The 26,372-nt window shown below is 41.3% G+C and overlaps 1 protein-coding gene across 2 annotated transcripts in view; it reads right to left on the bottom strand.

Annotated features, from left to right (window-relative positions):
- The window catches only part of GAREM1 (GRB2 associated regulator of MAPK1 subtype 1), a 227,964-nt gene that overhangs the window by 132,299 nt on the left and 69,293 nt on the right, over positions 1-26,372 (bottom strand). For both annotated transcript variants that reach the window (XM_081562585.1, XM_081562586.1), the window contains exon 2: positions 15,962-16,102. In XM_081562585.1, the coding sequence (XP_081418711.1) occupies positions 15,962-16,102 (141 nt within the window). The remainder of the gene's footprint in view (positions 1-15,961; positions 16,103-26,372) is intronic.

Raw genomic sequence — 26,372 nt, 5'->3', positions numbered from 1 at the left:
CCTACATTGTCACTTTGGTAGACTACATACTCTAGTCGGGGAGAAAAATTCAAGCAGTTAGGCCACTGCTATGGACTGAATACGTCCTCCCCCCGCCCATTTTATACATTGAAGTCCTAAGCACATGTGATGGTACTAGGAGGCGGGACTCCTGGGAGGTGTTCAGGTCAGGAGAGTGGGCTGTCATGAATGAGATCAGTGCTCTCATAAGAGAGACCCCACATAGCTCTCCAGTCCCCTCTACTGAGAGAGAACACAGCAGAAGTCAGCCAGCCGTCTGCAATTCAGAAGAGGGCCTTTCCCAGATCCCGACCACGTGGGCACAATGTCCTTGGACTTCTTTGCCTCCACAGCTGTGAGAGGTAAATTTCTGCTGTTCCTAAGCCACCTGGTATATGGTTATTTTGTCAGAGGGACCTGAATGGACTGGGACGGCCACAGAAGAGCAGAGGTTAAAGTAGGAACCCTCATCATCTTCCAGACTCCACTGCTATCATTGGTTTTCACCCTAAGACAGGAGAAGGCCATGATCTGGAGTCTGCCAGCAATCGCAGAGCTGACCCACGGAGGATCCTGCCACTTCAATGTCATTCAAGGTCTGAAGTGCCCGGCTGGCCAAGCATGAAGACAGGAGACGGGCATGACTGGACTCCTGCGGCTCTAGTGACATCACCTCTTTACACAGCAACACGCTCAATAGCTGTCACACAGAAACGCACCACAATCACAACATCAAAGAGAAACCAGCTTCTTAATGGTTGCTGCAACAGGTAAAGTGCATCCCCTGACTATGCTTCCACTACCTCACGGAAAAGACACATCCACCATGAAACAAGTGTGTACACATGTGGGTTCAGGAGCAGAGTGGGGCTGAGGTGAAGTTATATATGCCAGGAATTCTCTAGTTCAGTTTAAATGCCTTTATACTTGACATTTCCCTAGCTGTCTGCCCTGTTTATCTGGATATAGGGTTCATGACTTTTTTCCCCAGCCCTTCTACACCCTGGGAACACACAGGAGGCCTTTCTGCGTGGCGCTCCCATGGGAGAGAGGAGGAATAATACAGCCTCAAAGTTGTGAGCTTTTCCTGCTGGACAAGCAGAAGGATACTACGTGTGTGTCCTGGCTGAAGAGAGGGCTCCAGGTAAAGGGAAGATGGAAAAACAGAGAGGATAATTACAGTCCCAGTCAGAGTGGTGTCTCATTCCTGAGATAGTATCCATCTGTTCAAGACTCACCCGCCTGCCCGGGACAGACTGGGGAGCAGCCCTGGGAACAATGGACTGTATTACTGGCTGTTCCACCTTATTTATGCAATTTGCTAGTCACCGAGGGCCGTCCCCACCTGCTACCAAAGGGTTATCTCTAAAACACAGATAAAAAAAATCATGGAGGTGAGCTTATGTTGACAGGGTGCAGCCCAAATCCAGAAGGCCCGTCGGAAGTCTGTGACCTGGCCCCCGGGGCAGGTGGGCAGGCAGGCTGCGGGTGTAGCGGGCAGGTTTCGTGGCTGGACAGCTCTGGGTTTCAGTCTCCACCTACCGACAGCAGGACCTTGGCCAGGATCCCAGAGCCTTGGTTTTTTCATCTGGGAAGGGGCCCGTTTTTACCATGAAATGAGATCACAGGTCTGTGTGATAAAGAACCCCCCTCCACACAGCAGGTGCCCCAGGTGCTCGCCATGGCGGTCTTACTTGCTATCACTGCTTCCACTCCACTCGTCCGTCCACCCTCTGCGCCCACTGCCCAGTGTCCAAGAGGTGTTTCCACTTATTCAATCTGGGTCTGAAGAGATCCGCAGACCTGCAACCTGCACGGCTTCAGTGCAGCCTCTCCTCCTAGACTTGGATTCCCTATGCAGCTGCCTGAACTTTCTTAAAATGAGCAAGAAGCTGTAACAATAGAGAAATGATGATCAATAGTGAAATGATGCTGTACTTCTATTTGGAGGAGGCAGGGCTGATCTGGACCCTTCCCCAGATACAACATGTAAAATTCTTAATTTCAACAACATCTGAAAAACCATATATTATGTACATACATACTGCAGTCTGAAGTGGAGAGACCAAGTTTTACAATGTCGTTTTAGTTCTCTTAAAATTTGTGTACTCCGGGCAGTTACACATACACCTTTTTCTTTTTTAATAAAAAGGGAGAAGGAAGGGGCCAGGGTAGTCCTAGAGGATAAACAAAGCTTTGCATTGAAAGGGGTTTGCACCTTCACTGTCCCCTGAATTTTTCTGCCATGACACCCATGGCTGCTGTCAGTTGCAGGGAGTGTGTGCAAAATGCAGTGTCCATTCAGAAATTTGAGAACATCAAAAAAATGCTTCACATGCTTTTTCAGTCTGGGCAATGACTTCTTATGTTTTACAAATCAACCCTGACACTTTTTTCTAGGCCATGTCTGCCTGGCAGCTGCTGTGCAAAATTAGAATTTTTGTCAATACAAAATAAAACTGATACAATAATGTTATTATTATATTATAGTTATATATTATGTAATGTTATAAAATAATAACATTATTATATCAGTTTTACTTTATGCTGTATTATCAAAAATTCTCATGCTGAAAAATTCTCTATTTTATGCTGGAAACTGAGCACTGAAAAATTGATGCTTGTGAACTGTGGTGCTGGAGAAGACTCTTGAGAGTCCCTTGGACTGCAAGGAGATCCAACCAGTCCATCCTAAGGGAAATCAGTCCTGAATATTCATTGGAAGGACTGATGCTGAAGCTGAAGCTCTAATACTTCGGCCACCTGATGCGAAGAACTGACTCACTGGAAAAGACCCTGATGCTGGGAAAGATTGAGGGCAGGAAGAGAAGGGGACGACAGAGGATGAGATGGTTGGATGGCATCACCGACTGGATGGACATGAGTTTGAGTAAACTCTGGGAATTGTTGATGGACAGGGAAGCCTGGCGTGCTAAAGTCCACGGGGTAGCAGAGAGTCAGACACGACTGAGCGACTGAACTGAACTGAATAACAACATGATTACTGCTATCTGATTTTCTCCATCTCAGCACCACTGGCGTCTCTGTAGTGGAGGCCCTCTGGAGCCTTCCAGGATGATCAGCGGCATGCTTGGTTTCTACTCACCAGGTCACAGTAGGTCCCCCTCCCCTTGTTACAACAGCCAGAAGTGTCTCACAGGATTGCCACATGTCCTGGAGAAGGGGAGGTGGGTAGAAGTTTGCAACTTGGTTGAGCAACTTGCTTGCTCAAACTTGGTTGAGCACCATGGCTCTTTGTTAAAGTAAAGAAAGAAAACAAACACTCTTTCTCTTAAATAAAGGAAGTAACAGTTATTAAGAATTGTAACAGATTCCATAACAGACATTTTGATCTTACCAAATCAACCTATGAAACACACACTCTCTTCCACAGAGGAAGGTCTTTATCACAGCACTGGAAATATTTCATTCAACTCAGTTTCCTAGATTTTGACACACAGAACAAAGAATTTCTACTGCATGGAGGAAATAAGTAATTGCCAGATATAAGCCAAACTATTAAATCTTTGTGGTATCAATCTTTCAGACCTTTAGATTTTTGTATATCATTTTTTTCCCTCCTTTAATCTGATGCCTTGTGTCAAACACGTTTTTCAGTGGAACTCCTATCGCTGATTACCTGGCAGGCTCAAAAACTAAAAGGATAAGCACATTCTTGCCGATCTAGAAGTCTAAGTGCGTGTGTGGGGTCACCTCAGTCGTGTCCGACTCTTTGCGACCCCACGGACCGTAGCCCGACAGGCTCCTCTGTCCACGGGATTCTCCAGGCAAGGATACTGGAGTGGGTTGCCATGCCCTCCTCCGGGGGATCTTCCCAACCCAGGGATAGAACCCATGTCTCTTATGTCTCCTGCACTGGCAGGCAGGTTCTTTACCACTAGTACCACCTGTACCTGAGGTGATGGGAAACTTCTACTAGAAGGCCCTGAGTGTCCCCAAAAGATCACAAAGGCATTTCAAAAGAAATCTGAATCTTCACTTTCCTACTCTGTTTTTAGGAAGAACCTGAAATTTATTTTGTTGACAACATTTTAAGAGGCAAGAGTGTTTTAGCAAAAAAGAAAATGGTAGAAACAAATGAAAGCCGTTAGGAAAAAGCATGCATGAGAAAGGCCTATGCCTGGGAGGTTGAAAACAAAAGTCTGCTTCCTTAAAAACTGGACAAAAAAAAAAAACTCAGAAGAATTATGTTTCTCTTTTTCCTTGTCCCCTGAATCTCGATATCAACTTTTACCTCATCAGCACTTCCTCCAGCCTAGGTCAGGTCTTCATTATCTTTTCATCCAGCTATTCAAACAAATTTCTATTTGCTTTCTCTTATTTCTCAGCGTCCATTCTGAATGCGTGTAGGATGAGGTGGCCTCCGAAAGACATACTATGAGGGCTGATGCCCCCAAGGCACAAAGACTACTGTTCCCATTCTTCATCCTAGAACTCAAATCTCTTCAAATCTGTTCCAAGCTGACTTTTTAACCTTACTTTCTAAACACTCCTTCCCCCTCACTGAGCCTGCACACTGCAACAACGTGTGCAGCGCAGACAAAATAAAATTTAAAAAGAAAAATAAAGAACGCCAAGGTGATGAAAATGGTGTGAAGGACTGTAAAGAAAGATGCAACAGCCACTGAGTATTAAGCTCACAGGATGCAAAAGACATGAGGGGAGACATGGAATATTTCAAACACTGATGTGCCCATGGCATCTCATTTTCCTACAACAATTTTTCATGTGTAGAAGACAAAAGCTCTGTGTTCCTTGTTTGTCTCACGCTCACTCATTGGCTTGACTCACTCTTGGGGACAAACCCCATGATGTTCTGTAAACCAGTCCTAACAGGTTGGAGGCCCTGGTGAGGTACACCTTCCAGAAAAAAAAGCACATGTGAGTGTCTGAATCATCTCCTTCTTGCCCTAAATGTCAGGAAAGTTCACACGGTACACGTGGTCTGTCGTTTTTCTGTGGACAGCATGCCTGACAACTCCCCAGCTGGGTAAGAGGTTTAACAGAAGGCCAGCACACGACTGCCCTGGAGGGTGAGTCATAAAGGTAAGTGACTCCAAATCTAAGAAATGGAGCAAAGTGACTTCATGAAGCTTTACCAGCACTGCATCAGTTTTGGAACATATGAAGCCTGTTTTCCGCAAAGAAAAAAAAAACTCAAAGCAATTCTTCAAAGCTGAAAGGGAACCTTTGAAAAGGTCACACCACCTCTCGGAGGTACAAATCCAACATGGAAATCAAATTACGAAGTGAGACGAACCCATCCCCACCCATGTTATAAACACCCCATTAACAGCGTGGTTACAGGCAGCTTGTTCAAACTTTCCACCTTATGTTAATCACATCATCTCATAGGTTAAAGCAGACTCGAGCTGGAGTGATCCCCTTTCAAGTACTAACTTTCCATTCGGGACTGACATATAAGCTGGGGGGTTGGGGGTGGAGAGAGAAAACAGCAACCTGGAGTTTTGAACTCTAAATACCATCCCTGTTTGCATACCCTGTTTGTTTTACATTTCAGAGCCTAGATTTTCTGTGTGTAGATTCAGTATGTGATTTTCAAGGATTCTGAGAGTAAACAGGCTGAAAAGTGAAAACAGTAATCGAGGGATTCTCAAATATTTTATGAAAGTTTTTTACCGATGTTTATAGATGAAGAAAGCCACCTATTGTGGCACTGACTCACTCTGCCCTGTATTTACGCATATGCCCCCTTTCCATTTCTCCCATAGAGCTCTGATTTTAAGGAGAAACTAATGAAGAATTTCCTTTCTTCTCAAATTCACACACACACACACACCCTCTCCTCTACACTTAAATTACCACCACCAACTGGGTCAACCCCTGGGAGCCGACGGACTGGGAGCAATCAAGCCCCCAAAGGAAGCTGGGGATGGTTCCACCACGTGATGAAAAGAGAATCATTTCTCTCTCGTTCACCTCGCACTGGGCTGTTTCTACACTTGACCCTGGAACAGAACAACCCAGGGAAAGGTGAACGTTCACCCCTACAGAAATTATTGAGGACTGTGAGTAGGGTTCCAGGACTGAGGCAGGAGTGGTCTTGTTAAGAATACCACTGACGGGCTAGACACAGAAATTAACTTTGCTGCTGGTTGTTGTCAGGGAGTCCTCTTCCCCTTTTTATTACAAAAAATTTTGAAACATACGAAAAATGAATACCAGCTAACCCTTTATCTAGACTGAACAACTTTAACAGCCTGCCCAATATTCGTCTATGTTGAAGTTTGATTTTGAAGTATTTTATAAATGAAAATCATATTCTCCTCCCCTAAATAATTCAGTGTGTCTCTAACAAATAAGGATGTTCTCCTTCAAAACTATAACACTAGAATCACACCTAACTCAAAATCAAGATAATTCCCTAATATCATCTCAGGATGAATACCATTCACATTCTAGTTGACTTGGGTTATTATTCTTAAGCATTTAGAAGTAAAACTAGAAAACTATACCAAAGGCTGACAACAATCCTCAAGTCATTCTTCTATCAAAGGTTGATGCTTACATAAGTTCTTTATCTTTGAGTTAAAACATCTCGGCGAACACCCAGGTGTGAAAGAAACAATTCATCTGACCTCTGACCACAAACACTATGCTACAGTAGCTATACCAACTACACCATGAAGAAGTGGAAGCAACGGCAGAGACAACTTCCTAGACACTGGGCTATTATATTAGTTTCCCCCTTTATCCTCTCTTGAGTAATCCTCCAACCAAGAAAGATGCCTCCAACTCTGTTATTGTTAAAAAAAAAAAAAAAAAAAGAATATTAGAAGCCGTTCACTCCGATGTCCTCTCCCTTAGCTTTTCTTTAACTCACAGTGACCAACATAGCGATCCACGCTGGCTGCCTCACCTCTCACTCATTTTTAACCCCCTCGTGAAGTCTGATTTTCCTCCCATTTATTCACTGAGAGTGTCCATTAGAAGATCACCAATGTCCTCAGTTACACTTAAAAGACCCTCTCCCCGGGCCTCCAGACTTGGGGAGGAAGCCCCCCAGGTTCCCTCCATCCCCTCCCCAGCCTGGGGCTCTCCATGCAGCTCTTCTGTCTTTGCCGCTTCCTGTAATTTACTTGAGAGATGAGAACGTCACCTGTATGCAGATGACTTATAAATCTAGAAAAGGTCAAGATAAATACATGTTTCCTTAGTTTTCCTCTAGAGTCAGAATACACGTGGGGAGCTGGATGAAAGGAGAGAAAAGCAGAAGCTTTACTAAATTTACCAGTGAATTCTAACAGATCTCTCTTCTCTGTGATGGTCGGGATGACTTCTGTGTGGAAGTGCCTTCTAGCACATTCAAGAGGAACTGCGGTGGGGGAAACAGGTTGTGGAGCTGCCAAGTCCTGGGTTCCAATCACACCCATTAGCTGGGTAATATTACAAGATCCTTAATGTCTTTAATCCTCAGTTCTCATTGGTGCACAAATACAGATAATAGAACCTGCCTCAAGGGTTTGTTGTGAAAGCTACACGAAGACATACAAGCAAAATGCTGGATTAGCAAGAGAATGTAATGTGTGTGTGTGCTTAGTTGCTTTACTTGTGTCTGACTCTTTGCGACCTCACAGGCCACAACTCACCAGGCTCCTCTGTCCACGGAATTTTCAGTGTAAGAATATTGGAGTGGGTTGCCATTGCCCTCCTCCAGGGGATCTTCCCAACCCAGGGACTGAACCCGCCATCTCCTGTGTCTCCTGCACTGTAGGCAGATTCTTTACCGCTGAGCCACCAGGGAAGCCCAACAAGAGAACATGTGCTTAGTTGCTCAGTCGTGTTCAACTCTTTCCGACCCCACGGTCTGAAGCCCGCCAGGCTCCTCTGTCTATGGGGATTCTCAGGCAAGAATACTGGAGTGGGTTGTCATGCCCTCCTCCAAGGGATCTTCCCAACCCAGGGATCAAACCCAGGTCTTTCCCATTGCAGGCAGATTCTTTACCGTCTGAGCCACCAGGGAAGCAACAAGAGAATAGCAAACACTAATTAAAATTAAGTTATTGCTAATTGTGACCTAAAGATTATGAAAAAGGGTTATTTCTTAGCTAATATTTACTACTGATACTGGCAAAACTGGTTGGGATAATATTGCTTGCTGAACTATATGTCTACTGTTGTTGTTATTTAGTCATTAAGTCATCTTTGACTCTTTTTTTGGCAAACCCTTGGAGTATATATAGCCCACCAGGCTCATCTATCCATGGGACTTTCCAAGCAAGATTGCCATTTCCTTCTCCAAGGAATCTTCCTGACTCAGGGATCGAACCCAAGTCTCCTGCACTGGCAGGCGGATTCTTTACCACTGATGCACCTGGGAAGCCCGATACTTATACTGAGGATTTTTTAAAAGACAGACTGGTTAATTTCCATTTTATCATATAAGCTTTATACCGTATAACAGAGAAAGTATACATACTGCTCTACACAAGTAGTTACTTTTATAAATGGATGATTCACACTAATTAAACTCACAACCCAGGAGAATAAAATTAGCTTGTTTCAACATTTTCTTTTGTTCATTGATTACAATTCAAGGTTATGTTAGATACCACATTACTATAATTTTGCCTGAGAGACAGACACTGCACATCCTACATTTCTAAAAACAGGTACTGCTGATATAAATGGAGGTACTTGCCAAGGGCCTTGCAGATTTCATAAGCAATTTTAACTAACCTTGGGTTCCACTGTTACTTATTTCTGTACATATTGTAGCTAGGAGGGAAGCTGTTGATGTTCAGTCGCTAAGCTGTGTCGGACTCTTTGTGACCCCCTGACCCGCAGCATGCTAGGCTCCCTGCTCCTTCACTATCTCCTGGAGTTTGCTCAAATTCATGTTCATGGAGTCGGTGATGCCATCTAACCATCTCATCCTCTGTCACCCCCTTCTCCTCCTGCCTTCAATCTTTCCAGGATCAGGGTCTTTTCCAGTGAGTTGGTGCTTTGTATCAGATGGCCAAGTACTGGAGTTTCAGCTTCAGCATCAAATATTCAGGGTTGATTTCCTTTAGGATTGACTGGAGGAGGGAAGTACTGAGATCATTTTAGCTTGTTAAAGAGTCACTGGATTTGCAGGAGGCTGAGAATTTAAAAATAGAAGCCAAACGTGGCTGGGGTTTATCTCAGATGCTTATGTTCAAGTGGCAGTCTGTTTGCTGAAGAAGACACCAAGCATGCATCAAATGATGTGAATTTTCATAAACCCAGTCAGAATCCCACTACTTTCCCAAGTGGTGGACCATGGGCACACAAACGCCTCACATTCTGACTCATCTGACTTCTCAGAGCTCTGTCCCTGGACAGCTCTTCCTGGTTAGTTTTCAGGAGAGAGGTGAGAACGAAGAGGTAGCATAATTTAGTACTCATCTTGAGGTAGGGAAGCTGTTGAGTCAATAACGCAAATTAGAGCTCAGAGAATCTTCACCATATTTTCTAAGGAAAATCTCCATTTTATAAGTTGGAAACTTGGAGCTTAAAAGGGCAAATTCCAGAGGCAACAGCATATCCAGCTTTTTGTGGAGTCTGAAGTTTACATTAGTTTTAACGGACAAAATGTCAAATTGTGAATACCAAATCAGGGTTAACGCCCTAGGAAGGTTCAGCCTAAACCCGAGATACTTGCTTTAGTGTAAGCAATGTGAGTGAGCTTGACTGATTGCTCTGAACTGTAGAGACAAAAGGAATTTGACGAAGAGAAATCTGAACTGTTAAATGGGGATCATTCATCTTTACAAACTATTGGCTATAATTAAGTTGCACTAGGTTCCTTTTTCTAATTTTTAAAAAGAGATTTTTTTGTTTTGTTGTTGTTGTTTAACAAGTCAAGATAAACTGGGGAGGTAGGAGATGTTCAGGGTGAGTTAGCAGTGGAGTGGGCTAGGCAGGGGTTTAGATGGTCCGAGTATGCAGAAAAACTCCAAATTCCCTGTTGTACATTCCTTAGGAAATCTTTGCCCTTTCGGTAGCAACAAGAAGTTAGAGCTTGGATAAAATTGATCTGTGATGCCTTTTGACTAAAATGTGTGTGAAAGTGGCAATCACTTTTCTAAACACTATGCCAATTTTTCTTGAGTGGTTTCTCTGCTGTTAGCAAAATACATGATGCTGACTAAACACATTCTCTCTCTCAGAATCAACTGTTTGTTAAAGCAAGAAAATTCCTTTTATTCCAAATAAAAAACTTACTTTGTCAGAATGAGGGACATCTTTATTTTTCTCAAAGCACATCTAATAATTTCAGAATTCAGAGTAAGGTGATTCTTATCACCACCACGTGAGAGTGTAATTCTCATAAGAACTTCAAGTCGTATTTCTCTTCTCTGAAAATTTTATGAAAGTATTTCTTTTCACATGAAGAATTTCATGAAAATCTCTGATTAAAAATATGGGAAAGGCACTAGGGATTGTGATTTTTCTAAAAATGCGGAGTTTTGCTATTTTTTGGAATATATGTGAATAGAGCTGGGTACGGCTGCCTAGGCTGTGTACTGCTCAACTCCAAGGGACACCATTTACAGAGACCACAAAGTAAGGGGTGTTGCCTGGATCAGGACAGCGCAGTGGCCCTGACGGAAATGGAACACTGAGAAGGAAAAAAATCAGCTGCCACCTATACCAGAAAATAAGGACAAAGGGGGCAAGTCATAAAGATGGATAGGCCAGCTTGTACCCAAATGGCAAAATATGGACAAGTCGAGCATCAAAATAAACAAGGACAGGAAGGTATTTTGACCCCCTGCCTGAGGTAAGAATCCATAACTCCATGCTGATAATAACAGGCAAGTAAGGGCACAGTGGGAGAAGAGAACAGCCCTTCCTTACAGTAGAATGACAACACATGGAAGAAGGAATGATGGAGTTAAGTTAGAAATGCACTATTTTACCACCTTCAGAGTAAAAATTGAATCAGACAGGTATCATCAATAGCAGCTTGACAAAAGGGGGTAGGGAGTGAGAGAAGGAACAGGATACCCACAGAATCCCAAAGAATCTTCTTTCAAATTTCCCAGTAACACAAAGCACATGCTAATTAGACAGCAGAGAAATCAGACATCTTAACCAAGTGATCAAAATCAAGGTCATCAGTAAGGGACAGAGGGACACCCGTGTCTCCAGCTATGATTTCACCGAGGAGGACACAACCAGCCCAAAGTGCATAATCTCAATCTAATCATGAAGAGCCTGTGGAACCCAAAGTGAGGGTTATTCTAAAACACAACTTGCCTACATGCTTCTAGAATGTCAAGAAACACGAGAAAGGCTGAGGAATGATCCCAGATTAAAGGAGACTAAAGGGACATGATAGGAAAAACCAGTAAGTGGTCTCAGACTAGATGCTGTCCTGGAGGGAAAAAAGATATTATTGGGACAAATGACAAAACCGGAACATGCCCTGCAGATTAAATCAAAGTATTAAATGTCCTGAATTTGCTGACAGTACTGTGGTTACATAAGAGGATATCCTTGTTTTTAGGAACCACATAATGAAGTACAGGGGGATGTGTGTGGTCTGCTCCAAAGATTTGGGATAAATAAATAAATAATATGGGGTGTGTGTGTGCGTGTGTGTGTGTGCATGTAGAGAAAGAGATGGAGGAAAAGAATACAACAAACATGGCAAAATGATGGTCAAAAATGGGTAAATAATATAAAGGAATATATCACACTATTGCAGCCTCAAAATAAAAAGTTTAAAACAACAACAAAACAGTAGCCAAAACAACTCTGAGGGGTGTCAGTGTTCAGTCTGCTTTAATGAGCAGAAAAGTAATTCAACTTGAAACCTGTACTTCAAAACAAAGAGTTAAACCTTCAGAAACACTGTGCTGCTACCATTACCATAATCACCACCATTAACACCATGGAGCACTTGGTAAGTATTAACAGTAAACATTTCCCACGTTGCTCAGTGGTGAAGAATCTGCCTGCAATGCAAGAGACTGGGGTTTGATTCCTGAGTTGGGAAGACCCCCTGAAGAAGGAAATGGCAACCCACTCCAGTATTCTTGCCTGGGAGAATCCTATGGACAGAGGAGCCTGGAGGGTTACAGTCTATGGGGTTGCAAAGAGTCAGACTCGACTGAGTGACTATACAAACAAGCACTCAGAAAGGTGCTTCACTAGCATCACCTCTTTTAATCTTCACAACTACCCGAAGAGAAAGGCACTCACTGTCTCCACTTTATAGATGAGGAAATTAAGATCCAGAGAGGTCGAGTAACCTGCCCAAATACACACAGTAAGTGCAGAACCAGGAATCCAACTAGGCTGATTACAAAGCTGGCAGATTTTATTCTTACATCAAAAGTATTTAATTATTAATTATTCATTAATTTTTCTCAAAGAATGAGTGATGACTCTCAACGTAAATGAAGTTATAACAAATTAGTGAAATATGCATGAATAAGTGTTTCTTCTACTAACTAAAATTAGAGCACTACTAACCCAGAGACATAAATGGTATTTTTAGCCTCCACTATTTACTTTATGCTCTCTTTCTTCCAAAGGCTGGACTTGGTCATAAATCCTCTGAAATAAAATATACCCTAGGATGTTCTTTGAAATGATTTTATCAAGTCTCATAAAACACTGGTTCCTTGCTATGGACTGAATGTTTACATCCTCCCAAAGTCAGATGCTGAAGGCTAAATCCCCAATGTGATGGAATTTAGAGGTGGGGTCTTTGGAGGGTGATTAGTTCTGAGGGTGGAGCCTTCATGAATGAGATTAGTGCCCTTGTAAGAATAGACTTGAGAAAGCTGATTGTTCTCCCTCATTCTCTCTTTTTTCCAATCATATGAGGACCCAGCAAGAAAATAACCATCCGAGAACCAGAAAGTGGGCTCTCACCAGACATCAGACCTACTGGCACTTTGATCTTGGACTTCTCAAGAAATAAACTTCTTTTGTTTACAATCCATCCAGTTTATGGAATTTTGTTACAGCAACTTGAACTAAGACAGTTCCATTTCAAATTTTTCTTCCTTTAATATATTTTCTTTCTTTTCATGTAAAGTCGTGCAATCTTCGTGCTCATATTTCCTTTTAGTCTGGGCACCTCAACTTTACTTTAAAAATGAAAAAGTATCATTTGCAATATACTGCCTGGGGTTCCCAACTAAGTGCACTATCACTTTCCTTGCAGATAAAAAGATGTTGACATACCATCTTTTATTCCAGTGGAAATTCAATGTTAAAAAAAATACATATTTAGAACAACAAAACATTTGCAAGTATTTGCAGGTGTTTGGGGAAATCTCATCATCTGACACAGTGAATGCCCACTCCAGAACAAAGGATTTCCAACCTTGGCCGAATAACAAGAGGAGCTATTAAAACCCTGATGCTCAGCCCACACTCAAAGCCAATTAAATTAGAACCTTGGATGTGGGAACTGGGCATCAGTCCTTTTTAAAGCTTCCCAGGTGATTCCCAGATATGTAGCCAAGTTTGAGATCCCTGGATGGAACATCTACGGCTATAAAGAATTGTATCTTTTGTGTACAGATCCAATGGACTCACAAAGGCTTTTTGAATTGGTCTCACTTGTTAAGGAGTGTACAGTCCAACTGCCAAGTGGAGATATGGGCACATGCAACGGCTCAGTAGGTAAAGAATCCGCTTGCAAAGCAGGAGACACAGGAGACATGGGTTCGATTCCTGGGTCAAGAAGATCCCCTGGAGGAGGAAATGGCAACCCACACCATATTCTTGCCTGGAGAACCCCATGGACAGAGAGGCCAAGTGGGCTACGGTCCACGGGGTCACAAAGAGTAGACGTGACTGAGTGACTAAGCACAAGTACAAGGAAAAGGTAACAGAGTGAAACCTGAGGACATGTGCCAAATGCATGTGATACAAGGTAAGTACATCAGGAGACAACATGGAGACAAGTCGGGGGTGCCAACAGCCTCCTGATGCAATGACAGGAGTCGGGGGTGCCAACAGCCTCCTGATGCAATGACAGACTCTGATGGAAGCACGGCTGAGGAAGGCAACTCTGGCCGGGGAATGGTTACATGAAAAAGTATTCAGAATGTCCAGGACACAGGAAGGTGACAAATCTAGCCAGAGTGGAAGGCCCACTCTTCAGAGAGGAAAAGGTAAGTTTGGAGAAGTGGACTAGAATCAGAGGATGAGAGCTTTGAGCAATAAGTTAGAGAGACTGGTGGCATACGGGGTCTCTAAAGCAATCTGCATATCTGATCAAATGACAACATTCATTTGGGACAAGCGATGTCAGAGCTATTCACAAGGGTTTGGGGGAAAGACTAAAAGTCAATCTACGAAAAGAACACAACAGATCAGGTAAATTTATTCATCTGAACCACAACCTTACATCTTCCTTCTTGGTTTTCCATGAAGCACAGGAACCATAATTTTGGTTCTGCTAAAACTAGCATGGAACTCACCTGTCGTGCGACCAGTGGCAGAAGAGACCAGGCAGGTGGTCTCTCTCTCATTCTCTGCCCCTTTGCCTGGCTCCCAATCTCACCCTTAACACTTTCTGTAGCTATATGTTCCTCCTTTTTCTATGAAGGCTACTCCTACGGCCGGGAAAGAGAATTCTAGGACAGGGTTTCAGGCAAGAGAAATTTTTTCTTAAAATTTTTCTGTAATAAGGATTTTGAGAAGTTTAGTGACTCCTAGGTCATATCCAGCAATGGAGACTCCTAGTAATAAAAGGGGGACCAAACCATTCATTCATCCCACAAATATTTACTGAACACATACCATTTACTGCTGTTCTAGGCAGTGGGAATCCAGTGAAGCCCCTTTTCCAAACAGACAACTCTCTGGGCAATGCAGATTTCCCTCAAACACTTGACAGCAGTCTAGGGTGTCCTGCTACAGACTTTTGAAACTTAATGACAGTAGAGAAAAAGAAAAAGATCCTTCACATAATGAACTGTAAGGAACAGAAGGAAGTATAGGATATATAGATATAGATATAGATATATACATACATATATATATCATGCTTTTTAAAAACTGTAAACTGCCACTATTGAAAATGGATTCAAGTTACTAGATGGATCCTAAACTCCTAGAACAGTGCTGGTACTTAGAAACCCCTTAATAAAGATTAGTTAAATGACATGGAAAGGAATTAGTTAAATAACAGTAAAATTAGTTAACTAACATGTTAACTAAACTAGTTAAAAATTAGTTAAATAAATGCAACAGTGACATGTTACAGTGAATGGAATTCCAAGTGAGGCAGGAAAGTAGCTACTATCCTAATTTAACTAAAGCAGTGAGGTCACCTCTGCTTCCTGTGTTCTAAATGCTCCTTTGCAGAGGGACATGTGCAGGTATCTGACTTTCCAATTGAATACTTTCAAAACCAGACCATAATGCTTGTTTGTGCAATGGTATCTTGCAAAACCATGAAATCAAAGTCATTCACAAATCGTGCTCAGGTTAATTCAGAGATCCTTGTGCTCAGAGGCTGCCTACACATATGGACTGCCATTCCAAAGATGATCTTTGTAACATTTTTATGAATGTCTAAGAAGAATTTGTGCTTAACAGGGAACTCTGCTCAATGTTATGTGGCAGCCTGGATAGGAGGGGGGTTTGGGGGAGAACGCACACGTGTACATGTATGGTGGAGTCCCTTTGCAGTCTACCTGAGACTTTCACAACATTGGTAATTGGCTATACTCCAGCACAAAATAAAAAGTTAAAAAAATGCACAAGATCATTAAAGGAAAAAAAAAGAATTTGTGCTTAACTCCATGCATTAATTAGAAATTCCTATGACAAAATGAATCTGACAACCAAAGTGTTTCGTTCTTTGTCCAAGTCATTATATCCTCTAGTTTATAGACAACTCCTATTTTCTCACTGTGGAGGAGAAAATTAGCATATTCAAGTACCCTTCCTTGGCCCTGTCCCTTGAGAGGAGCTTTACCTGCATAATGTACCGGAATCTCTATCTTTGGCCCAATGACATAGTGCCCCTCCTCCAAGCTATGGGCAGTGATGGTGGTCCACTGACGGCACGAGTGAATCAGAAGGTAGTCATTTTCCCGCAGCCCTTCTACGCATTCTCCTGGAAAATAAATTTTACATAAGAAACTTAGAATTAGCATCTGCTTACTCCATTCTCTGCAACAAAATTTCATTAGTTATAACTTCACTAATGGAGAAGTTGATAGTTTATCCCAAGATGAGATAAAGTCCACTTTTGAATCAGCAATAATAAAAAAAGGCATTCCATGCCAAGTTGACAACTATACAGGATTCCATAAAAATGTTTCCCATTTATTTGCAAAGAGATTTTCAAATACCTCATTCTATCTTAATGGTATTTCAACAATAATATAATAAAACAAACATATACTGAGTGCCAACAATATATTGAGCACATCTAATTAAATGTTTTATATATATTATTTCAATGTAATACAATAACATTATGAGGCAGGTATTGGTCCTACTTTACAGACAAGAAAAATGAAGGTTCAGAATGTTAAGTATAGGGGTTTCCCTGGTGGCTCAGTGGTAAAGAATCCACCTGCCATTGCAGGAGACATGGGTTCAATCCCTGATCCAGGAAGATCCCACATGCCTCAGAGCAACTAAATCCATGAGCCACAGCTACTGAGCCTGGTCTCTAGGGCCTGGGGAGCCACAACAACTGGACCTTTGTGCTGCAACTACTGAAGTCCACCTGGCCTGGACCTCATGCTCCACAACAACAGAAGCCACCGCAATGAGAAGGCTACACACAACTAGAGAGTAGCCCCAGCTCTCTGCAACTAGAGAAAAGCTCATGCAGTAACGAAGACCCAGCTCAGACGTAAAAGATAAACAAAACTATCTTTAAAAATGGAAATGTAAAGTATAGTCTAAGCGCACAGATTTAATAAGCAGAAAGGTGTGGATTCAAGCCTAGGTCAGATTTCAAAGCTTATGCTTTTTTTTTCTTGACCACACCATGGCTTGTGGGACCCTAGTTCCCTAATCAGGGGTGGAACCCAGGCCTTTGCCCGTGAAAGCATCAAGTCCCAACCACTGGACTGCCAGGGAATTCGCCCAAAGCTTACGTTCTTAATCACTACAATATAACTAACAAAAATAAAAAATAAATTTATCCCTCTCCCTTGAAACAGTACTTGAGATTAAATGCTTATATCTCCTTTCAAATTTTACATGTTTTAGTATTGTACGGGTATAAAAACAGACACACAAATCAATGGAACAGAACAGAAAGCCTAGAAATAAACCCACACACTTATGGTCAATTAATCTGCAACAAAGGAGGCAAGAATACACAATAGAGAAAACGCAGTCTCTATAGCAAGTGTTTCTGGGAAAACTGGCCAGTTACATGTAAAGGAATAAAATTAAAACATTCTTCAACATCACATACAAAAATAAACTCAAAATGGATCAGAGACCTAATCGTAAGACCAGTAGCTCTCAAACTCCTAGAGGAAAAGAAAACATTGGCAGAATACTTTTTGACATAAGTTGCAGCCATATTTTTTTGGATCTGCTTCCTAGACTAATGGAAATAAAAGCAAAAATAAACAAATGGAAACTAATCAAACTTAAAAACTTTTACACAGCAAAGGAAGCCAGAAATAAAATGAAAAGACAACTTACGGAATGAGAGAAAATATTCACAATGTGACTGACAAGGGATTAATTTACAAAATAGACAAACAGCTCACATAGTTCAATATCAAAAAAACAACCCAATTAAAAAATGGGCAGATCAAAATAGACATTTCTCCAAAGAAGACATACAGATGGCCAACAGGCACAAGAAAGAATGCTCAACATCACTAATTATTAGAGAAACACAAATCAAAATGATAATGAAGTTTTACTCACTTCACACCAATCAGAATAACCATCATCAAAAAGTCTACAAACAATAAATGCTGGAGAGGGTGTGGAGAAAAGGGAACCCTCCTAAACTGTTGGTGGTAATGTAAATAGTTACAGGCAAGATGGAGAACAGTCAAGAGGTTCCTTAAAGAACTAAAAACAAAATTACCATATGATCCCGCAATCCCATCCCTGGGCAAATATCAGGAAAAGACAAAAACTCTAATTTGAAAAGGTGCATGCGCCCTAATGTTCACTGTAGCACTATTTACAATTGCCAAGATATGGAAGTAGCCCTAATGTCCACTGACAGATGAAAGGATAAAAATGTGGGATATGTATGCAATGGAATATTACTCAGCCATAAAAAATAATGCCTTTTGTAGCCATATGGATGGACCTAGACATTATCATACTAATGAAGTAAGTCAAACAAAGACAAATATCATATGGTATCACTTTCAATTGGAATCTAAAACTATGATACAAATGAACTTACTTCCAAAACAGAAAGAGACTCAGAGAAAACAAAATTATGCTTATCAAAGGGGAAAGGTGAGGGAGAGGGGTAAAGAGTCCAGAATTAACAGATATACACTACTCAATTATAAAAAAGAAAAACAGCACTGGGAACTATATTCAAAATATCATAATAATCAATAATGGAAAAAAACCTGAAAAAGAATATAAATGTAACTGAATATATGTAACTTTTTCTGGAACTCTCTTGCTTTTTCAATGATTCAACGAATGTTGTAAATTTGATCTCTGGTTCCTGTCTGCCTTTTCTAAATTCAGCTTGAACACCTGGAAGTTCACGGTTCATGTACTGTTGAAGCCTGGCTTTGAGAATTTTGAGCATTACTTTGCTAGCGTGTGAGATGGGTGTCAAGAACTGACTCATTGGAAAAGACCCTGATAGTGGGAAAGATTGAAGGTGGGAGAAGAGGAGGACAGAGGATGAAATGGTTGAATGGCATCACCGACTCAATGGACATGAGTTTGCGTAAGCTCCCGGAGTTGGTGATGCACAGGGAAGCCTGGTGTGCTGCACTCCGGGGGGCCGCAAAGAGTCAGACACGACTGAGCAACTGAAGTGAGATGAATGCAACTGTGCAGTACTTCGTACGTTCTTTGGTATTGGAATGAAAACTGACCTTTTCCAGTCCTGTGGCCACTGCTGAGTTTTCCAAATTTGCTGGCATATTGAATACAGCACTTTCACAGCATGATCTTTTCTGATTTGAAACAGCTCAACTGGAATTCCATCACCTCCATTAGCTTTGTTCGTAGTGATGCTTCCTAAGGCCCACTTGACTTCACATTCCAGGATGTCTGGCTCTACGTGAGCGATCATACCATTGTGGTTATCTGGGTCATGAAGATCTTTTCTGTATAGTTCTTCTGTGTATTCTTGCCGCCTCTTCTTAATACCTTCTGTTTCTGTTAGGTCCATATAATTTCTATCCTTTATTGTGTCCATCTTTGCAAGAAATGTTCCCTTGGTATCTCTTATTTTCTTGAAGAGATCTCTAGTTTTTCCCATTCTATTGTTTTCCTCTGTTTCTTTGCACTGATCACTGAGGATGGCTTTCTTATCTCTCCTGCTATTCTTGGAACTCTGCACTCAAATGGGAATACCTTTCCTTTTCTCCTTTACCTTTGGCTTCTCTTTTCTTAGCTACTTGTAAGGCCTCCTCAGACAACCAATTTGCCTTTTTGCATTTCTTTTTCTTGCAGATGGTCTTGATCACTGCCTCCTGTACAATGTCACGAAACTCCATCCTTAGTTCTTCAGGCACTCTGTCTATCAGATCTAATCCCTTGAATCTATTTCTCACTTCCACTGTATAATTGTAAGAGATTTGATTTAGGTCATACCTGAATGGTCTAGTAGTCTTCCCTACTTTCTTCAATTTAAGTCTGAATTTGGCAATAAGGTGTTCATGATCTGAGCCACAGTCTGCTCCCGGTCTTGTTTTTGCTGACTGTATAGAGCTTTTTCATCTTTGGCTGCAAATAACATAATCAATCTGATTTCAGTATTGACCATCTGGTGATGTCCATGTGTAGAGTCTTCTCTTGTGTTGTTGGAAGAGGGTGTTTGCTATGACCAGTGCATTCTCGTGGCAAAACTCTGTTAGCCTTTGCCCTGCTTCATTCTGTACTCCAAGGCCAAATCTCCCTGTTACTCCAGGTATCTCTTGACTTCTACTTTTGCACTCCAGTCCCCTATAATGAAAAGGACATCTTTTTTGGGTGTTAGTTCTAGACGGTCTTGTAGGTCTTCATAGAACTGTTCAACTTCAGCTTCTTCAGCATTAGTGGCTGGGGCACAGACTTGCATTACTGTGATATTGAATGGTTTTGCCTTGGAAATGAACAGAGATCATTCTGTCGTTTTTGAGATTGCACCCAAGTACTGAATTTTGGACTCTTTTGTTGACTGTGAGGGCTACTCCATTTCTTCTAAGGTTTTCTTGCCCACAGTAGTAGATATAATGGTCATCTGAGTTAAATTTGCCCATTCCAGTCCATTTTAGTTCACTGATTCCTAATACATCGATGTTCACACTTGCCATCTCCTGTTTGACCACTTCTAATTTACCTTGATTCATGGACCAAACATTTCAGATTCCTCTGCAATATTGCTCTTAACAGCATTGGACTTTACTTTCATCACCAGTTACATCCACAACTGGGTGTTGTTTCGCTTTGGCTCCGTCTCTTCATTCTTTCTGGTGTTATTTCTACATTCAGAAAAACTCAACATTCAGAAAACTAAGATCATGGCATCTGGCCCCATCACTTCATGGCAAATAGATGGGGAAACAATGGAAACAGTGAGAAACTTTTGGGGGGGTTCTCCAAAATCACTGCAAATGGTGACTGCAGCCATGAAATTAAAAGGCGCTTATTTCTCTGAAGAAAAGCTATGACCAACCTAAATAGCATATTAAAAAGCAGAGACAATACTTTGCCAACAAAGGTCCATGTAGTCAAAGCTATGGTTTTTCCAGTAGTCATGTATGGATGTGAGAGTTGGACCATAAAGAAAGCTGAGTACTGAAGAATTGATGCTTTTGAACTATGGTGTTGGATAAGACTCTTGAGAGTCCCTTGGACTGCAAGGAGGTCAAACCAGTCAATCCTAAAGGAAATCAGTCCTGAATTGGAAGGACTGATGCTGAAGCTGAAGCTCAAATACTTTGGCCACCTGATGGGAAGAACTGACTCACTGAAAAAGACCCTGACGCTGGGAAAGATTGAAGGCAGGAGGAGAAGGGGTCGACAGAGGATGAGATGGTTGGATGGCATCACCGACTAGATGGACATTAGTTTGAGTAAGCTTTGGGAGTTGGTGATGGACATGGAAGCCTGGCATGCTGCAGTCCATGGGGTCGCAAAGAGTCAGATATGACTTCGCGACTGAGCTGAACTGAACTAATATGTAACTATAACTACAAATGAAAGTAACACAACACTGTAAATCAACTATACTTCAATAAAACAATAAAATAAAATTTTATGTTTTGCCAATTCTCTCTGGCCTCCTACTAAATTTCCCAATCAACTGAAAATAATGAAACTTTGTAACATACAATGAAATTATTTTTCATATTAATATTTTCTAAAGTAACTTTTCAGCATTTGACCCAATAAAAAACTATTTCAAAAGAGAAATTTATCCCCTGAAACTTAAAAAAGATTTTTTTCTAGATATTAAAATAATCATTCCCCCATTAACCCTGGTTTACAATTTTTCAATGGTCAAAAAATGAACCAACAAAAACAACAACAACCCGAAAAGACTAATTTCTTTATACAGAAAACAATATGCCTTCCTTATTTTTGACATTATATCAAATGTCAAAATATATTAAATATATTTATATTTATATATCTGAATAAATGAATTATTATTGATTTCACTGTGTGTTCTGAAATGGCATTCATAGACTTTTCAAAAATTCTTAAAAGTGTCAGTATTTTTTCAGTAAATAAATTAGAGGAAGCTGTAATGATCAACTTGGTTATCAGAGTCATAAATGGTGGGAGGACGAGGTTCATAAAGCCAGGAGACCACCACTGGTACTCATGAGCCCTCTGCATCCCTCAAGCAGGAAAGAAAGCAGGAAAGAAAGATCTGGAATGGCTACACCAAAGGAGAAATTACGCAGCCTTCTACGTGCTCCCCATTGGGAGGCAGGATAGTAGGAAGGGCATATACACAGGAGGCAGGTGTTACAAGCTTGCACTTTGAGATCCAGCAGACCTGGTCGAGTTCAAGCCCTGCCCCCGCCACTGTATGGTCCTGGGCAGGAAGCTTCTCTTTGCTGTGAGATGGGGCAACAATGGTCCCTGCTTCACAGAGCGGCTGTGAAGACGGGCAGTGACAGTGACGGAAAGGTGCAGCACCTGTCTGACCATGTTAGGAACAATCAGTAAAGGTCAGCTATTAATTTTATTGGAAGCTTTTTCTCCCTAAAACTCAGTCCTCACATAAACATTGTAATTTAGGTCCTATTAATCTTCCCCAGGTGAGGAAACAACCTTTAGAGCAGTCAAAAAGCTTGTCCTTTTCTTGTAAGTGGCAGAAAACTCACTCCATGGTCCCGCTCTCTTCTCTGTTCTTCCAACACCACAGTCCTTTGCCTTTGAAAACCACCAATGATAACCCAAGAAACAGAGAGACACTGACCTTCGGCCTCAAGTCTCACTTCTTGACTCAACCTGTAAGATAGGTGCTACTCAGAGGGCTTGAGATGCAGAAGCAAACAAAACAAATGGCCCTGCCCTAAGGATGCTAGGAATCCAACAGGACCATTAACACAAATGAATGATTAAATTATGAATTACAAAGTGAAAGGTACCATGGGAAAAGGGTAAGAGATCAGGAACATACAAGAAAGAAGAGTCACTTGCAAGTTTGTCGTTTTGAGATATTTCTCATTTATTTATCCAACAAACATGTATTTATTTTGCCTTTTTAAAAAAACAGCTGGAGAGGCAGCCTTGCAAGCATGACTGAGAGATGAAAAAGCCTGAGGAAAGTGTAAAAGTACATTATTCTTTAGTCAATAAGAAAAAAACCAGAGGCCATTTGAAATTCCAGGGAAGACAAAAACCTAAATAAGAAAGCTTTGTTCAAACATGACGAAAATAATAAAGAGGTATGATTTTAAGCAAAAATCCAAAAACAACGACACTGAGAAACAAACAACCCTTCCACCCCAATTTACTGAGTTATAACTGATATTCAAAGAACTGTACATATTTAACGTGTACAATGATGACCAACAAACACTTGAGTATTTTTCATGCACAAAGCAACTAGGGAGTGAGCAAAAATATAAAGAAGACCTTGCCCCTCATTCTCCTGGGTGAGATATGTCCTTATGTAATTTCATGTAAGGCAGGATGGAATGAACACTATTGCAAGAGGAATAAGATACTGAGAGTGGAGGTGGGGACTTTAGCAGAGAGGATCAACAAAATGCTAACAGGGAATATACAGCATTTGGGTTGATTCTTCTGTGATGGATGAGTTGGGCTTAAATGAGGATGGAGTAGGGAGCCACTGAAGAGTTTTGGATAAAAAAAAATTGTCAAAATTCTGCTTTAGGAAAATTAATGTGGTGGTACTATAAAAAAAATGGGCTTCCCTGAAGGCTCAGTGGTAAAGAATCCGCTTGCCAGTTCAAGAGACGTGGGTTCTATCCCTGGGTTGGGAAGTTTCCCGGAGAAAGAAATGGCAACCCACTCCAGGATTCTTGCCTGGGAAATCCCATGCACAGAGGAGCCTGGTGGGGCTACGGTCCATGGAGTCACAAGAGAGTCAGACATGACTTAGCGACTAAACAACAACAGCTATGTATAAAAGATAGATGAGGGAGGAGAAACCAGAGCCACAGGGTGTATGCAGGAAACTCAGAAGGAAAACATAGTGCCATTCAGGGAAAAGAGAAAATGTCATTTTCTGCAACTAAATTGTTATATCATAAAAACTGTTTTAATTTTATTCCACAGTGGGCTCTGAAGAGGCAGCCAAGAAACAACTGCCGTCAAGTTAGTCAGAAAATTTAACGTGAAATCCTCCTGTGATGCAGTAAACACTCTATCAGGAGGATTCAGAATGATTGCTGAAGCCATAAAGTAGTAAGAAACCAATGCCTATTTTTCAGTTTATGTCTTTTTCATTTTTTAAAACAACTGAACCAAGTGCCTGCTTGAGGCAAAATACGTCTCACAAAAATTGTCTAGAAAAAAAAAAGCTTAATATAATCACTTAAAATATCCTAGGGCAGGTCACTAATAGAGACACTATTTAAATGAATTCATGAAGTAAACATTTTTTTGTGCTATAATTATCCTGTTGCTTAAGTACTATGTATAACATGCTAAAACTTACATATTTAGCTCAAAGATGTGGTAAAAAGAACTCTCAAAGAACTGTGTGTTAAATTCCAAATTATGTTAGTGTCATCCTGAAAGTTCCCCACATCTGGGATATACTTATAAATATTTGACTGGTTTGCCCTTGATTGTCAAGTCTCACAACCTGTTAAAATCATTTCTCATGTTAGGGGAACATGAATCTATGAATTCTTTCAAGTCAGTCCACTTAAAAAAAAAAAACAATCTCAAAATTTAAAATATTTATAATCTGGACTTACACAAACTCTGTTCTTTTATCTGTTTGACCAACATAATCTCCTGATTCACCTTTCTGATGACTCCTTCTTGCCAACTCCTAGTTTTCTCCCCTTTACATCCATCTATATTAATTGTAATTATAGGAGTTAATCAAGGTTCCCAAATGGCTTCCCAGGTGGCACTAGTGGTAAAGAACCCACCTGCTAATGCAGGAGACACAAGAGACATAGGTTGGGTAGATCCCCTGGAGAAGGGCATGGCAACCCCTCATTCTTTCTTGGAGAATCCCATGGACAGAGAAGCCTGGCAGGCTTCGGTCCATGGGGCCGCAAAAAGTTGGACACGACTGAATGACTGAAACACACACAATCAAAGTTCCACGTTTAGCCTGCTCACCTTTTCTCTCTCCTTTACAATCGTACACATCTCTCAATCGTCCAATTAGTTATGGACAACTCTTGAATCCATGCTACCGGTCACTAACTTCTCTTCTGAGCTCGGAATCCAGACTTTACCTTCTGCATATTTCTCCCATGCTATTCATTCAGGCATCACACATTTATTCAATACTTATCCAGGACCAGCTATGCGTTAGCACCTAGAGATACAGCAGTGAACCAAGTACCTACTCTCACGGATCTAACTTCTTGACTGGGCTTTCAATCTTCTATTCTTCACTCTTTCGATTTACTGAAATATTGCTGCAGACGAAACTTTTAAAAGAATACAGCACTGCTTATCTTGTTCTTCGACTCCCATCTGCCTTCAGAGGTTCCCAGCCACAAGGAGGCCTTAATTCCATGGCCCAATACACAAGGTTCCCATGATCTAATTCCAAAGAGTCTCTCACCTTATGTTCCCCACATCATATACTGGAGCCCAAAGAATAGTTCTCTGGTCCACATACACATGGCACTTTCATACATCTGGGCCCTCCTCTCACGTTCTTTCATTTTCCTGCAATGAAATGCCTTGTATTTGAATTTATCTCCCAATCCCTATTTACTCCTGACTCCTCTTACTGGCTCTTGAAAGACCAGCTCAAATGCTACCACGATGAATGTCTTCCTGCTTTGAATACCAGTATTTTTCACTTAAACTGTACTAATTTTGTAACTTTTTTGCCTATCATCTATCCTAATTTATAAATTTTAGAGCTATGAGCACAAGAAATTAAGATTGACTGTTTAGTGTTCATATATATTTGTGATATAATAAAAAATTAACACTATGAAAATTACAGGCATTTTTTCCCTTCTAAAACTAGTCTTTACATTTATCAAGTTTGAGAACTGTGAAAGTGTTATTCATTTGGCTGTGTCGGACTCTTTGTGACCCCATGGGCTGCAGACTGCCAGGCTCCCCTCTGTCCATGGGATTCTCCAGGCAAGAATACTGGAGTGGGTGGCTGTTCCCTTCAGGGGATCTTTCCCACCTAGGGATCAAACCCAGGTCTCCCACATTGCAGACAGATTCTTTACCATCTGAGCCACCAGGGAAACCCCTTGAGAACCATGGGGATAAGGAACAGACATTCAAGACTGTAAGTGCTGTTGGATGAGATCCTCTCTAAACCCTCTAGTTCTACCAGCATCCACAACAACGCAAAGAAACAGCCCAGATTCACCGCACTCATGGTTTTTTTGTTTTTAAACTGAGGTATAACCGACAAAACATGGAGTTAGTTTTGCTATGCTATGCTATGCTAAGTCGCTTCAGTCATGTCCGACTCTGTGTGACCCCATAGACGGCAGCTCACCAGGCTCCGCCGTCCCTAGGATTCTCCAGGCAAGAACACTGGAGTGGGTTGCCATTTCTTTCTCCAG

This window comes from Giraffa tippelskirchi, chromosome 14 (genome assembly GCF_054371585.1).
Source record: "Giraffa tippelskirchi isolate mGirTip1 chromosome 14, T2T-mGirTip1v1.2.pri, whole genome shotgun sequence".
NCBI classification, from domain to species: Eukaryota; Metazoa; Chordata; class Mammalia; order Artiodactyla; family Giraffidae; genus Giraffa; species Giraffa tippelskirchi.
Note: the sequence above shows the minus strand (reverse complement) of the source record. Positions and strands in the feature narration are given on the sequence as shown.